The sequence below is a fragment of the Vicia villosa genome, linkage group LG1 (genome assembly GCF_029867415.1).
Source record: "Vicia villosa cultivar HV-30 ecotype Madison, WI linkage group LG1, Vvil1.0, whole genome shotgun sequence".
NCBI lineage: Eukaryota > Viridiplantae > Streptophyta > Magnoliopsida > Fabales > Fabaceae > Vicia > Vicia villosa.
Window position 1 is genome coordinate 167,331,006 of NC_081180.1, and position 17,633 is coordinate 167,348,638.

Here is a 17,633-nt window from a genome sequence, read left to right on the forward strand (position 1 = left end):
TGATGGCGCCATTAATTCAACCAAATCGTCCCTGTATTCAAAAACCCTAAACACAAACCCTAAGTACCAACAATGGCGTATCACGATATGAACACGTACCGATCCAATTAAGTACCCATAATCGTTCAAAACACCACCATGAACATTTATAAACAATCAAAAGTTGTTTATGATGCCCAAATCAAAGCAATCGAAGAAATCTAGGAAGAGGCAAACTGTAGCTTATTACGAACACTTCCGGGAGTTTTGAGACCTGCTAATGATTGGAATAGCTTCGAATATGCTCTAGGAATTTGCCTGAATCCTCAGAACGCTTTGAATTTACCTGGTTCTTCAAATTCGAATTTGACTTTCTCTCTCCCTTTTTTGCATTCGGTTCTGCCTATTGGAGGCTAGATTTCCTCCCCTTGTCTGCAATTGTTCTTGGTTTATATATGGCCCAATTAGGTCAAGAAAACTCAATCCCCCTTCCTTTGCAATTGAAGAATCAAGATCTTATTTTGTCATCCAAACTTGTCATTTTTGTTCCCTCAAGCCATCTTTCACGTTTTTTCTTTGGCCCTTTGGACAACCAATCTTTCCTCTTTTTTTATTTATTTATTTCATGATTATTGTATTTAGCTTAATATTTTAAATGAGTAATAAAATCTAATAATTATAAAATAGAATGATAAATAACAATAATTTAAACTAATAATATTGATAATGCTATTAAAATTAGTAATACTACTAATCCTAATACTAACTAATAATAATAATAATTAATAATAATAATAGATGATTAAATCAAATATTAAAATTAATAATCAAATAATAATAGTTAAAAATTGTGAAAAACGATCAAACCAAAAAATTAATAATCAAACAAAAAATCCTAAGGCATATGATCAATTGTGAAACAGACTAAAAATCTCAAAAACGGGATAGATGGCTGAGCTCAAACACCTTCTAACCTTAACCCTCATTTTAACTCAGGATATTCTATAAGAACGCAGGTTTGACAATAGGAATGTCAAACCCCATGATTCTTAATTTTGATCCTTAATGAATTAAAAGACATGAATTGACCGGGCAAATTTTGGGGTATGACAGCTGCCCCTATTCAATCTTCTTAATCTGAAGAGGAAGATAGGAACGTCTGCCTATCGTGATCTAAAGGTAGAAGAGGATTGAATATTGAATGCCCCGAAATTTGCACTTGTTGGGAAGAAGTTTTGGAGGAGATGGGCTTACAGATGCCACCCGAGGTGAATACCATTTTTCAGAGCGTGGAGCAAACGCTTCTGAAAGGGACCACTGTATTTTAGTTGTAGCACGGCCTAAAAAGGCAACCTGAATTTTATGCAATGCTATGATGCATGCGATGTATGATGCAGTGAGCTTCTCAAAATAAATGAGAGCAATGTATGTATATGCATAATGTATGAATGAAGTATGTTAGTTGAATGATGCATGATTGTTAGTTGAAGTATGTTAGTAATTCTGAAAAAGAAAAAAAAAATAAAACCTTTGTTTGTTATTGATGATGTTTTGGAGAATATCACTGCCGAGGGACTCACGTGATAAACCCAATTGAGGAAACCTTTGAAAATTTTGTTGTAGAACCCTTTGCAAAACCCCTTTGCTCGAGTGTGAGAGAAAAGAATCGTCCTGCTAAAGCCTGAGTCTTAAATAGCGAGGACTTGTAAGAGGGATCACTTGTTATGATTCTAACAAGCTCACCTGCACCAATAGGGTCATTTGCAAGGGTTATCGCAAACTCACCTGCCCCATTAGGATAATTTGCGAGGGTTATCGCAAACTCTCCTGCACCTTTAGGATAATTTGCGAGGGTTATCGCAAACTCACCTGCACCACTAGATCATTTGCGAGGGTTATCGCAAACTCACCTGCACCAATAGGATCATTTGCGAGGGTTATCGCAAACTCACCTGCGCCAATAGGATCATTCGTGAGGGTTATCGCAAACTCACCTGCACCAATAGGATTATTTGCCCTGGTTCGAACAAGTTTCACCTACACCATTTGGATCATTTGCCCTGGTTTGGACAAATTTCACCTGCACCAAAGGGATCACCTGCCATGGTTCTGACAAGCGTACCTGCATAAGAGTAATCATTTGCTATAGTTCTAGCGAACTTACCTGCATGAAAAAGATTCACCTGTTTGGAGACTCACGACTCGAGGGTCGGAGAAAATAGCACGTCAAATATTCACGACTCAAGGGTCGGGAAGGACACGGTATGTATAGAAACTCACGACTCGAGGGTCGGACATTCACGACTCGAGGGTCGAAAAACACACCTACCACAACACGAGGGTTGGAAACTCACGACTCGAGGGCCGGAAAATACACCTATCACAACACGAGGGTTGGAAACTCACGACTCGAGGGTCGGAAACTAGGCTTTTGGTAATATGTGAATGTAATAGATGATATGCATATGCTAATGCGTATGCATGTATGCTGTTGCTGATGTCAATCCTAAGATTTTATCTCCTTATTGAGCCTGTTTAAACCATATTTTCACCTACACCACGGCTATGCTTATGTTGGCTTGGTAACGTTTATGTATGCGGGTAATGCTTATGCTTATGTATATGTTGATTGATGTAGCGAGTGGAACGAAGTAATATCTTCTACAAGACTACCTGAAAAGGTTTCTGGAATGGATACGAAAATTCGTCTTAAAGAAGACTACCTGAAAAAGGTTCTTAGGATAGAAATTTGTCTTAAAGAAGACCACCTAAAAAAGTTCTTAGCGAGGAATGAAGAATGTCTTTAAAGACGACTACCTGAAAAGGCTGAAAGATGTCTTTAAGAAGGACTACCTAAAAAGGTTCTCAGAATGGATAGAAATTTGTCTTAGAAAATATTACCTAGAAAGGCTCTTAGAAAAGGAATGTCTTAAAAAGAAGTCTACCTAAAAAGGTTTTTGGAAATGGCGATGGTTGTCTTAGAGAATATTACCTAGAAAGGTTCTTAGAAAAGGAATGTCTTAAAAAGACTACCTAGGAAGGTTCTTTGAATGTCTTAAAGAAGACTACTTGAAGAGGTTCCTGAAAAGGATCGACAATTTGTCTTAAAGAAGACTACTTGAAAAAAAATTTAGAACAGAATGTCTTAAAAAGACTACCTAAAGAGGTTCTTGGAATAAGAATGTCTCGAAGAAGACTACCTGAAAAGGTACTTAGACAAAGATTGTCTTGAAGGACACTACCTGAAAAGGAACTTAGAAAAAGGAATGTCTTGAAGAAGACTACCTGAAAAGGGACTTAGAAAAAGGAATGTCTTGAAGAAGACTACCTGAAAAGGTATTTAGAAAAAGAATGTCTTGAAGAAGACTATCTGAAAAGGAACTTAGAAAAAGAAATGTCTTGATGAAGACTACCTGAAAAGGTTCTTGGAAATGACGATAATTCGTCTTGAAGAAGACTACCTAAAAAGGTTCCTAGAAAGGATCGTAAGATTTTTCTTAAAGTAGATTGTTTGAAAAGGTGTGGTGTAATGTATCAACCAATGTATATAATGCATGATTTACATGATGCTCCAGTGCTAGGTTGTTGATAACCAAAGCGTATATAGCTTGCTGATGTTGGATGGTTGTTGGATGCTAGCGCGATTTCCCAATACTTGTTTTTTTGAACTTTGAAGATCGTTGTTTGGAGAAAGATTGATTGGATGTTGTAAAGTGTGAGAACGCCTTTTCCTCATGTTGCGCCTTGCCCTAGTTTGGCTTTTTTTTAAATTACTCCACGCCTTTAACCTTTTGAGGTTCTCCACGCCTTTAACCCTTCGAGTTGTTCACCCTAAGGGTTTGATATTTACTGCCCTAATATTTTTGTGGGAAAATATGCCTTTGATCTCCAAGTTATGAAGGAAATGCTCCAAGAAATAACCTTGTCGTGTGCTTCGACGTTTAGATTAAAGGGTATGCCCTTGATTTCCAGATTATGGAAGGTTATCCATAGTCTTCTATCCTTATGAATTTGGATTCTTCCCATGTTTTGACATGCCCCTGATTGCTATTGCTTCGAGATGTGACCCCAAGTCGATTGATCCTTAGGATGAATGCCCCTAGTCAATAGGATGTTCGATTGCATGCCCCTATGATCCTTGAAATTTTTGCCCCTGTTTAGGAGAACCCCCTAGATGTGGTTCCCCCCACTTCAGAGTCTTTATTAGAAATGATTACCTTTGATTAAACCAATTTCGAGATTTCCTCGATGCTAAGTGTATGTTTGTAGATGACGTTGTACCCTTTGAAAAGTAATTCTAATATAATGCGAATGCAAGTTTTGAAATCGAAGTCCGTCATGAATTAGGACTGAATGATTAGAAACGAATGTTTAAAGAAGCGAGGTGATTAGGAATAGTTTTAACAAACCTAGGAGTCAGTATAACAAAATCCTGCTTAATATGCTTTCGTAGTTAACCTTGCCTCAATTAGGACTTTTAAATGTTGTAACTTGGCCTGGTTCACGTTTTAAGAAATAATGGATATAAGGCTCAAAGTTTATTTACCCCACCCCTTTCTCCTTAATGTTCTCCAAATCCTAAAGATTCGCCTAATCCAATGGATGTGCTTTGTATGCAAGAGAATCATTTCAGTTTTGTTGTTGAGCAGAAGCCTTAGTGGAGATCCAAGCACTGATAAAAATGTTGTAAAGATCCAAGCATTGATGTGAAGCTTTCATGGTTTAGCAGTCACCAGATTATCCTTTGTATTTCGCCTTTGTTTTTATCCCTTATTTTTGCATGAACCAATTCTTTTGAGTTTGATCCATCGGGATGCCCTAATTTTTGCCTAAGCCTTTTTGTTTTCTTTTATGAAATTTTCCATTTTGACTTAGCGGGCGCTTTTCTCCTTTTCTTTTGAATGCTCCTTGGGTTTTGAATATTGTGACTGCTATGTTGATTTGCGAGCTTCGACTTTGATACTTCCTCGATCTTTGAATGATGTGTTGAGGAAGAAGATGTTGTGAATATTATCTCCATTGCTTCCTCAATCTTAGATGAATGCGAGGAAGAAGATATGCTTGAACCTTTGCTTGCTCCTTGCTTGGATTAACTGATTCTCTTGACAACTAAAATACACCATTGAATTAATTGAAATCTACCCTGCCCCTGGTTAAAATTAAGGTTTATTTGAAAAGTAGAAACAAGCTCCAACTCCTGGCTCGAGGGGGTAATGAGGGATTAACATCCTTATGTCTCCACTGTTTGGGAATTGAAACAATGCCTGTACATCGTCGGTTCGGTCTTACCTTGAAAGCATATGTTTAGCGAGACTTAGTTATTTGTATTCGTCATTCTCCCTTAAGTTTGTTAATAATTGAAAGTCGAAATTGAAACAGAATAGAAGGGTGCGAGTGGAAAGTCGTAGTAGTGAGCGAATGAAGCGAATGGATTGATTTCAAAACATGCATGAATATTTTATTAAATTACTATTCGAAAGGTACAACATTTTTACATCAAATAACATCTTAGGATCGTAGAAGTTACAACTTGAAATGATAAACCTATTCATCCTAGGGTACTCTCTTTTGTGAGTCTGTCGACTTTGTTTCACTCCTTAGTTCGTGGACTTGTAAGAGTAAAGGGTAATCTCGAACTTTCCTTGGGCACGTCAAACCTGTCGAGAATAAATTTGTTAGTGGTGGGTTTTCGTCATATCGGAACTTCATGAGTTTCCTTTGACTGAACCTCTTTTGTTTTTTCTAAGGATAGTATCACACCGTTCGCAATCCTCGGAGTTCGTAGATTGATAAAGGAAATTTAGGACCCTTTTGCCCCTTGGTGGAGAGTTAATATATGTCGCTTTCTCTCCACCGTAGTTATGCACCTTTGTTCAGGATATTGCCCCAGCTAGACTAATCCTTGCCCCTAGGTTATCGTAGAGTGTCCTTGCAAATTTGATGTGTTCTAAGATGAACCCTTTTATGGCTAGATACCCCTTGAGTGTATCTATGAGGGAACTCTTTTGTTGAACTAGTCCTTGCTCGACGATAGTCTTTTGTTGTATTTATAATCAAGTTACGACAAGGCGTGGATATGTAAATGGCATGGCGAAAGACATCCTCTTTTTTTTTTTGTAGTGAGGCCGAGATCGTTTTCAATAATTTATCCTACTTTCTCCATAGTTGATGATCCCCTTTGGTCTTTGAAAGTTGCGGGAAACCGGCTAGCATGGTAAGTATGGATGCGGACGAAGGTAGAAATGCAAATGTGAATGTAAATGTATGGACGCATGAAAATGAGAATGCACGCGTATGCAAAGGACTCCTTTATTTTTTTGTATATGATGACTCCTTGTATGTAATGCAATGCGGACGCGCGATAGATATAGTCCTAAGGATAGCCTATGCGGATCTAGGGATGACATTAGACTCTGAAGAAACACCTGCAAGCTAGATATTATGACACGTTAATGGGAATCCCTTAGATTAAAAGGTACGCGGAAAGTAGCAGTTGACGACCGTTCAGGACAATCACCAAGTCTCATGACCTTCGAGAGGTTGTTCGACGTGTATTTACGAAGTTGTCCCTCGTGGGAAGGTTCTCTATGTGGAACGTAACCTATCTAAGGACGATATAAGACGAAGTGAACTCCCTACATGCTAGGGATTGAAGGCGCATAAATGGAAGTCCAAACCCTACAAGTCAGAGGATGCGCGGGAATAAACACGGGTTAACCGTTCAAGACAGTTACTAGCTCTCATGGCCATCGTTAAGCCAATCAACATGCATTAATGAGGATGTCCTTCAGGGGAAGGACACGTTGTTGTAGAAACACATGGGCGTAAAAGAAAATCCCTATTGGCTAGGGGGTTCGTAGAGGCAAGCACAGAGTGACCGTTCGAGACAGTCACTATATCTCATGGCCATCGAGAGACCAATTGACGTGCGTAAACGAAGATGTCCCTCGTGGGAAGGACGCGTAGTTGTAGATACAAGGATATAAAAATAAAATCCCTACATGTTAGGGAATGCATAGATGGTGATGTCCTTCGTGGGAAACACGTGGTCTTAGAAATTAGAGTCCCTACAGGCTAGGGAATACGTAGGGATACCCGCAAAATTGAAACGTATAGATATTCGAAGTATATAAATTGCAAACATATAATGAGCACAGAAGCACAAAAGTCCTAGGTTCATAGGTTCGACGTAGCGGCTTTAGGGAGCCTGCCCTTTCCATGGGAGTATTCTAGAAGGTCTCATGGGGTCGTTCGTAGCCACCGAGACTTTTTGTCTCTTTGGATTTTAGAACAACTCATTTTATCCATGAGGTTCGAATTTTGGGGGTAGGTTCTCAGAGAGATCAGCCAATACCAAGTCCTGCCCTCAACAAGGTCAAGCCTCGTATTGGACATTTCCGGATATTCAACCCACTCTGAGTGGAATTATCAATAAGACTCGTAGGCGATTCAAGTCCCCCTGGTCTTAAAGATAACTCCCACACTTAGGTTTAACAACAATTTTATATATCCCAAAATGTAAAAAACAACAATTATATACAAGCAACTAAAGCAACATTTATTTTAAATTACAGTAAAAATAAATAAATAAAATTACTGTAAATAGATGTAGATAAATAAATAAATGAATTTAAATTTGAATATTTAAAAACAAACTAACCTCGAAGTCCAGCCGCTTATAATTCAAAAGTATAGTAAAACAACAATTAAATAAATATTTAAATTACTGTAAATAGATGTAGGCAAATAAATAAATAAATAAAAATTAAATATTTATATAAAAAACCATAAACCCTAAAATGGCAATTTAGCCAAACCCTAAAAAGTTTGCCGAAAACCTAAATAGTTTGCCACAAACCTAAACCCTGCCAAAACCTATAGGAGTATAGTAATTCACCAGGAAGTGTATCCCCAGCAGAGTCGCCAGCTGTAGCAACCTGCCCTAAAAATTAAAGATTAGAGTCGCCACCTATTCTACAAAGGCGAATAGGAAACCTCGCGCAGTTAAGAGATCAGGGTAAGATACTATATTCAGGTCGAGGGAAGGTGTTAGGCACCCTCAACCCTTTCCTATGGTTTGCATTATAGGGTTAATATAAAGAAAGGTGACAGAAAGTTATAGTCATAGGGTAAATGGCAAAAATCATCAAAGTTAAAGGTTTATGATTAAGGAACATAATCGGGACAAAATGAGATTTATGGGGGAGGGGACTCGCCTTGTTGCCAAGTGCCTACGTACCTCCTTATGAAGGATCAGAGTCTACGTAGTTCGGGCACAGGGTTGTACGCCTTAGAATTTGATATGGAGGTGTTTGAAGGCTTTTTGAATGGCCTGTCGTAGTTTTGGAAGTTGTGATTTGAAAGGCATTTTGAATTGCCTGATTGAAAAGGATGAAAATCCGTAGTGTCGTGGTTTAGTGTGTTTTGAGATTTGGGCGTACAACCCTGGTTTTAATTTGCTACCATTAGTTGCGATAATCAATAGGTTTGATTACTACGGCTAACGGATTAAAGGGAGGACTGCTAACCACTATAATCGATAGATTCGATTATCACGAATAGCAAATGTGCGTATTTTAATTATCGTTACTCCTCATAATCGATAGATTCGATTACAAATAATAACGAATTTGATAAAGGGAAAATGCTAATCATCGCAACCAATAGCTTTGGTTAAAACCATTTAGCAAAATAAATTGTGTTTTAATTTATAGGATTTAATTAATTAAACAATTAATTTATTATTATCCACCGCGATCAATTGATTTAATCGAAGCGAATAAAATTCTAAATTGTTTGTCTAAATACCTAGGTCGGTTGAAAAAAAAACCTAATCCTAATACCCTGGCCACTGGCCAATGGGATTGAGTGAGTCCTAATATCTTAATATATTTATACAGGTTTTTATGGTTTTTATAATTAAAATTAGATTAAAATTAATTAAGTCGGATGATCGAGAAAATAATCGGGAACAATCCTAAATATTTATAGCCTTAATCTAATCATATTATTTCAATCTAATTCAAAAAATTTAAATCATATACATAACAAAAATAATTAAAATTAATAATACAATTCTACAAAATATGGAAATAATTAAATAAAACCTGGCTGGGATCGTGTACTGCTGCTCTATAGAGGAGTACCATGGAGTTCTGTGCTCAGGGCCTTTAGATCTACATGAGATGATGATCCAACGGAAGGAAACTGGGGGCGCACGATGGGTTATCATGGAGCGCGCGCACAGGATCCGTGAGTAGACGATTTAGTAAAAATTATTGTGGCAACCGGGGATCGATCCCAGGACCTTCCCCTCGCGCTCCAGCCTTACCAATTCAACCAAACGCGCGTTATGTTTTAAAACCTCACCCAATTAATGATATAGAAAAGCATTGTCGTCACTGGAAAACGTGCACGATTATTCAAACCCACCACTAACACCTTGCCAGCTCATCGTCTTCTTCAATTAAACCTGTGGAAAGGCTTTTACAGCGCTAGTTTTATACACGCTATAATAAACGCGTACCTATTACACCTAACAATTCGTAAACCCCTCATATCAACACCAAAATTGAAAATGTTGCCGTGGACAGACTCGTCTCGTTCGTGCGATCTGGATGGCGCCATTAATTCAACCGAATCGTCCCTGTATTCAAAAACCCTAAACACATACCCTAAGTACCAACAATGGCGTATCACGATATGAACACGTACCGATCCAATTAAGTACCCATAATCGTTCAAAACACCACCATGAACATTTATAAACAATCAAAAGTTGTTTATGATGCCCGAATCAAAGCAATCGAAGAAATCTAGGAAGAGGCAAACCGTAGCTTATTACGAACACTTCCGGGAGTTTTGAGACCTGCTAATGATTGGAATAGCTTCGAATATGCTCTAGGAATATGCCTGAATCCTCAGAACGCTTTGAATTGACCTGGTTCTTCAAATTCGAATTTGACTTTTTCTCTCCCTTTTTTGCATTCGGTTCTGCCTATTGGAGGCCAGATTTCCTCCCCTTGTCTGCAATTGTTCTTGGTTTATATATGGCCCAATTAGGTCAAGAAAACTCATTCCCCCTTCCTTTGCAATTGAAGAATCAAGATCTTATTTTGTCATCCAAACTTGCCATTTTTGTTCCCTCAAGCCATCTTTCACGTTTTTTCTTTGGCCCTTTGGACAACCAATCTTTCCTCTTTTTTTATTTATTTATTTCATGATTATTGTATTTAGCTTAATATTTTAAATGAGTAAGAAAATCTAATAATTATAAAATAGAATGATAAATAACAATAATTTAAACTAATAATATTGATAATGCTATTAAAATTAGTAATACTACTAATCCTAATACTAACTAATAATAATAATAATTAATAATAATAATAATAATAATAATAGATGATTAAATCAAATATTAAAATTAATAATCAAATAATAATAGTTAAAAATTGTGAAAAACGATCAAACCAAAAAATTAATAATCAAACAAAAAATCCTAAGGCATATGATCAATTGTGAAACAGACTAAAAATCTCAAAAACGAGATAGATGGCTGAGCTCAAACACCTTCTAACCTTAACCCTCATTTTAACTCAGGATATTCTATAAGAACGCAGGTTTGACAATAGGAATGTCAAACCCTATGATTCTTAATTTTGATCCTTAATGAATTAAAAGACATGAATTGACCGGGCAAATTTTGGGTATGACACATCGGGGTCGGGGTTGCTATGTTTGGAACTAATATGTTCTCTTTGATTATTTTGGATTTGATTGTATTTTGATGAGTTACCTTTCAAAGGATTTTGATGTTTGAGTTATAACTCATGAACCATGAGGTTTAAATGATGTTTTATGAAGATTGTTTTAAAGATGTTTTAAATTATTAATTCCATTGCGAGATAACATACTTTGTTTTATGATGATAAATGAGATACTGTTTTAAACAGACCTTGAGAACCCGTGTTACAAAGCAGGACTAGTTAATGTGAAGTTTATATGACGATGTGCCACCCTTGTTGGTGATTCTTATTTGATTTATTTCATATTATAATGAGAAAATTCCTTGAGGGTTAGAAGGGTGTTACATTAGTGGTATCAGAGCAGGTCGGTCCGTCCAACCTGGTTATTGAGTCTTAGTGTGGCAGTTGGATTACTGTCGGTAGTTAATTCTTACTTTGATGCTAATTTTGATGTGAACAAAATATGGTTGGAAGAAACGAAGCTGCAATTGCTGATGCCTTGGATGGTGTTGCTCAGGCGATGCAGAATTAGACTAATGCTGGAATGATTGATGAGTCTCGTAGTTTGAGTATGTTCTAGAGGGAGAATCCACCTACTTTCCATGGTCGGTATGATCCAGATGGAGCAAAAGAGTGGCTCAAGGAGATCAAGAGGATTTTGAGGGTGATGGATTATTCTACCGTGCAAAAGGTACGTTATGGTACTCATATGCTGGCTGGAGAAGCTGATGACTGGTGGGTTGGCACTCGTCAGAGATTGGAAGCTATTGGGGAGGTGATTACTTGGGTTGTGTTCACGAGGGAGTTCATGAGGAAGTATTTTACCGAAGATGTTAGGGGAAAGAAAGAGACGGAGTTCCTTGCGTTGAAACAAGGGAATTCAACCGTCACTGAGTATGCTGCTAAGTTCGTGGAGCTAGTGAAGTTCTACCTACACTATAGTGTATAGACGGGTGAGTTTTCAAAGTGTATCAAGTTTGAGAGCGGGTTGCATCCAGAGATTAAATGGGTGATTGGATATCAGCAGATCTGTAGGTTTGCGGAGTTGGTGAACAACTGTCAAATTTATGAAGAAGATAATATTGCTCATTCGGCTCATTACAAGAGTCTGAACGAGAAGAGAGGAAAACCACATCATGATCGTAAGAATCCTTATGATGCTCCTGATGACAAAGGGAAACAGAAGGTTACCGATGGGAAAAAGACAAGTGGGGGAGGAGCTCCTGCTACTGTCAGATGTTATAGGTATGGTGAGCAAGGTCACTTTTTCAATAAGTGTGAGAACAAGGTGATTAGATGTTACAGATGTGGTAAGATCGATCATCGTGTTCCTGACTACAAGGACGATGGTCCGACCTGTTTTAATTATGCTGAACATGGTCATATCAGCACCCAGTGCCAGAAGTCGAAGAAGGATGGGAATTCTGCCAAGACCAATGGTAGAGTGTTTGCTTTGAGTGGAGCTGAGGATTTCAAGAAGGACAACTTGATTTGAGGTACTTGTTTTCTTAACAATATCGAATTAGTTGCTATTATTGATACTGGTGGTACTCATTCATTTATTTCAGTTGATTGTGCTACTATGTTGGGATTGCAATTGTCTTCTATGAATGGTAGTATGGTAATATAGACTCTTTCTAGTGGATTTGTTACTACTACTTTTGTTTGTAAGGAATGTCCTTTGACTATCTTTGATAAGAGTTTTGTGATGGATTTGGTGTGTCTACCCTTGCACCAAATCGATGTGATTTTTGGTATAAACTGGTTGGAGTTCAACTACATTCATATTAATTGTTATAATAAGACATTAAGGTTCTCCAAGTTTGGTGATAACAGAGAATTGATGTTGTTGACTGCTAAGCAAGTGAGTGAATGCCTTAGAGACGAGGCCGTGATTTTTGCAATTTTTGCATTGTTGCAAAGTGAGAGTGAAGCTACCAGTATTGGAATTCCAGTTGTTGGTGAATTTCCTGAGGTGTTTCCAAATGATATAAGTGATTTTCCCCCGGAACATGAAGTGGAGTTTTCTATAGAATTGGTGCCAGCTACGAGTCCAGTATCGATGACTCCTTATAGAATGTTGGCTTCCGAGCTGAATGAATTGAAGAAGCAATTGGAAGATATGCTAGAGAAGATGTTTGTTTGACTGAGTGTTTCTCCGTGGGGTGTGCCTGTGATGTTAGTCAAGAAGAAAGACGGAAGTATGAGGTTGTGTGTAGACTACATGCAGTTGAATAAAGTGACTATCAAAAATAAGTATCCACTTCTGAGGATTGACGATTTTATGGATTACTTGGTGGGTGCTAATGTTTTCAATAAGATTGATTTGAGGTGGGGTTATCATCATATTCGAGTTAAACCAGATGATATTTTGAAGACGGCTTTTCGAACAAGGTATGGTCATTATGAATATACTGTGATGTCATTTGGTGTATCGAATGCTCCAGGTGTTTTTATGGAATTTATGAGTCGGACTTTCCATTCGTATTTGGATAAGTTTGTGGTGATGTTTATTGATGATATTTTGATTTTTTCTAAATCGGAAGAGGAGCATGCTGAACATTTGCGTGTGGTATTGCAAGTGTTGAAAGAGAAAAGTTGTATGCAAAGCTGTCGAAGTGTGAGTTTTGGTTGAAGGAAGTAAGTTTTCTTGGCCACGTGATTTCTAGTGGTGGGATTGTTGTGGATCCTTCTAAGGTTGACGCTGTGTTACAATGGGAGACTCCCAAGTCTACGACTGAGATTCAAAGTTTTCTTGGGTTGGCCGATTACTATCGAAGGTTCATTGAGGGGTTTTCTAAGTTAGCATTACCGTTAACTCAGTTGACTCGAAAAGGTCAAGCTTATGTATGAGATGTTGCATATGAAGAAAATTTTGTTCAGTTAAAGAAGAAGTTCACGACCGCTCTGGTATTAATTTTGCCTAGTCCGAGTGAGTCTTTTGTGGTCTATTGTGATGCGTCGAAGATGGGCCTTGGTGGTGTGTTGATAAAAAATGGACAAGTGGTTGCCTATGCTTCGAGACAACTTAAAGTTCATGAGAGTAATTATCCTACGCATGATTTAGAGTTGGCCGCTGTGGTGTTTGTTTTGAAAATTTGGAAACATTATCTATTTGGCTCTAAATTTGAAGTGTTTAGTGATCACAAAAGTCTGAAGTACTTGTTCAATCAGAAAGAGTTGAACATGAGACATAAAAAGTGGCTTGAGTTGTTAAAAGACTATGATTTTGATTTGAGTTACCATCCTGGTAAAGCAAATGTGGTAGCTAATGCATTGAGTAGGAAGTCCTTGTAACACCCCTCTAATAACCCGCGGCAAATAACAGTATATTAAATCAGAGTAACATGTAGAGAGGCATCACAATTTCATAAGTAATAAAACACACGTCGGTACATATCATGCATTCACTGAAACAACTGAAATTATAACTCATTAAATAAAATCATGTTTTACACAGCGGAATCAAAAACATAGAGTCAACATTCATCATTAATGTATCTGACTCAACCAACAAAACCAATTAGAGTTATAATCAACTCCAAAACAAACGTGTTCCCAGTGTTACATCTACCAGAGCATGACACCGACACTATAACTAAAAACCGACTTATGAGCTAATCCTCACCAAGTCGCGCCGCTATCCTCAATCTGAAAATGACAACAAGTAAGGGTGAGTCTCATCACAGTTAACCAATGTTATTGCATCATAAATAATAACATATCATAGTTATATCATTCACCCAATTGTTTCATATTCAGACAAATCATCATTTACACATCCACAGATAAACAGACAGTCAACATGTAACATATATCATTATGTTATAAACAAATCATGCACATGTATGAAACTGACACTATGCATGTGGTACCAATCATCACCAGTGGAATCATCCACCAACCGATCTATCATCATCCAGATACGGCCCTGCCAGCACAAATTCCACACAATGGGAATTCTGCCCCTCGCTGAATCCTCTCATCACATAGGATTCAGCCCATGTTTATGAATGCATGCAACATATATATAACATACTTTCATCATTACCATTCTATGAGTAGCATCATCTATACTCATTTCATCATCATCATCAACACTAAGCATGTTCATATATACATTGACATCATTCAATACAATCAATCATCAGTAAACCATAGCATCACATCACAAGGTTTACACAATCTCAAACAGCATGCAAACAGGCCTACAAATCGAAAGTTACACATCATCGAACTTTCCAGAAAATCACAAAACAGAAATTTACACACATAGCGTCCATACGCGTATCATGTTGCCCATACGCATCCATACGCGTATCACCATGTCTCATACGCGTATCATACGCATTTCACCAGAACTCAAAATGGCCTAGAAACCAACCCATACGCGTATCAGCCTTGCCATACGCGTATCACCAGAATAATTTTCCTCTTTCCAAATTCCCATACGCGTATGAGCATCCTCATACGCTCTCATACGCAAAACACCAGTATGTGGTATTTGGGACAGGGCAACTGCGTATCATACGCGTATAGCCCATTGGGAGTGTCCCCCATACGCGTATGACCTCATCCCATACGCGTATGGCACTATTTCATACGCGAAACACCAGAAAAAGCCCAGAACCTGCAGAATTCGTAACAGTCCAAAACCCATTCGTTTTTACTCATACCAGTCCACGATTTTGAGTCTAGAAACCAGAAAAAAATCACATCTAAACAGCATACGAATTCGCCCATAACCATAGTATATGATCCCATAATCAATTTCATTCATCATACCCTAAATCTATCAGTTGTTAGGGACTAACAGTCCAAATTCAATGATGAACACAGATGAAAATTCAGAATATAGAATCAATGGATCCGATCATACTCCTAATCCATACTATCACCCATAATACGATAAAAGAGATTAAACGGAGAGTCTCCCCTTACCTCAGATAAAAGTCTTGGTTCTTGGTCTCTCCCTCTACAGTTCTCCTTCACGTTCCTTGTTCCCAATTCTGTTCTTTCACGTTCTTTCTTTCTCAATTCCCAATTCTGATTATTTTATGAAAAATAATATTAAATGAGTAAGGGCTTTACTACACCACACCCCCCCTCTTCTTACTAATCTCTCACATGGCCCAAATGCCATCAACCATTATTTCTATAATTTCCACAAAATTCTTAATAATTCCAATTATTAATTAAATATCCAATTTAAATTAATAATAAAATTATACGGGTGTTACAACTCTCCCCCACTAAAAGAGTTTTCGTCCTCGAAAACGTACCTTAGGTAAAGAGCTCTGGATAAGAATCCTTCATCTGACTCTCTAGCTCCCAGGTAACATTTCCCTCAGCAGGTCCTCCCCAAGCCACTCTGACCAAAGCTATTTCCTTGCCACGCAATTGCTTCAGCCTTCGATCCTCAATCCTCACAGGTAAAGTCTCAACCGTCAAGTTATCTTTCACCTGTATATCATCTACTTGGATCACATGGGACGGATCTGAAATGTATTTCCTCAACTGAGACACATGAAATACATCATGCAAATTTGCAAGCATCGGCGATAAAGCGATACGATAAGCCACTTCTCCCACTCTTTCAGAAATTTGGAATGGTCCGATAAAACACGGAGTTAACTTCTTCGACTTCAATGCCCGACCAATCCCTGTCATAGGAGTAACTCTCATAAACACATGATCTCCCTCTTGAAACTCAAGTGTTTTCCTCCTTTTGTCGTGATAACTCTTCTGACGACTCTGAGAAGCCTTCATCTTCTCCTGAATCATTTTAATCTTCTCTGTAGTCTGTTGTACAATTTCTGGACCAATCACAGCACTCTCACCAGATTCGTACCAACACAACGGCGTCTTACACCTCCTACCATACAAAGCCTCAAACGGAGCCATACCGATACTCGAATGATAACTGTTGTTGTAGGTAAACTCAATCAAAGGCAGATAACTATCCCAAGTACCTCCTTTTTCCAACACACAAGCCCGCAACAAATCCTCTAATGACTGAATCGTCCTCTCAGTCTGTCCATCAGTCTGCGGATGATAAGCAGAACTCAGTCTCAGCTTAGTACCCAAAGCTTTCTGCAAACCTTCCCAGAACTTAGATGTAAATCTCGGATCTCTGTCTGACACGATACTTGAAGGAATACCATGAAGACTAACTATCTTCTCAATATACAACTGAGCTAGCTTCTCCATCGAATAATCCATTCTCACCGGTATAAAATGTGCAGACTTCGTCAACCTGTCTACCACGACCCAGATAGCTTCACAATTTCTGACAGTTCTCGGCAAGCCCGAAACAAAATCCATTGATATGCTATCCCACTTCCACTCAGGAATAAACATCGGTTGCATAAACCCAGACGGTTTCTGATGCTCGATCTTTGACTTCTGGCAAGTCAAACAAGAGTACACAAACTCAGCAATCTCCTTCTTCATTCCAGGCCACCAAAACAACTTTTTCAAATCATGATACATCTTTGTAGCACCAGGATGAATACTCAACCCACTACGGTGTCCTTCTTCCAAAATACGTTTTCGGATTTCATCAACATCAGGAACACAAACTCTGTCACCAAACTTCAGCATACCATTCTCATCCACTCTGAATTCACCACCCTTGCCTTGGTTAATCAAAGTCAACTTATCAATCAACCCAACATCAGCTTTCTGACCTTCTCTTATTTCTTCGAGAATACCACTAGTCAGCTTCAGCATACCCAATTTGACACTAGTAGGAGTATCTTCACACACTAAACTCAAGTCTCTGAATTGTTCAATCAAATCCAATTCCTTCACCATTAGCATAGACATATGCAAGGTCTTCCTACTCAATGCATCAGCCACGACGTTTGCCTTACCCGGATGGTAATTCAAACCAAAATCATAATC

At 38.1% G+C, this 17,633-nt stretch overlaps 1 protein-coding gene across 1 annotated transcript in view; it reads left to right on the plus strand.

Moving 5' to 3' along the window:
- LOC131658968 (uncharacterized) overlaps window positions 1-12,873 on the plus strand; it is a 29,669-nt gene extending 16,796 nt beyond the window's left edge. The window contains exons 2-5 of the mRNA XM_058928216.1: window positions 11,308-11,670; window positions 11,755-12,166; window positions 12,254-12,348; window positions 12,400-12,873. Of these exons, the coding sequence (XP_058784199.1) occupies window positions 11,308-11,670; window positions 11,755-12,166; window positions 12,254-12,348; window positions 12,400-12,873 (1,344 nt within the window). The remainder of the gene's footprint in view (window positions 1-11,307; window positions 11,671-11,754; window positions 12,167-12,253; window positions 12,349-12,399) is intronic.
- Window positions 12,874-17,633: the final 4,760 nt, after the last annotated feature.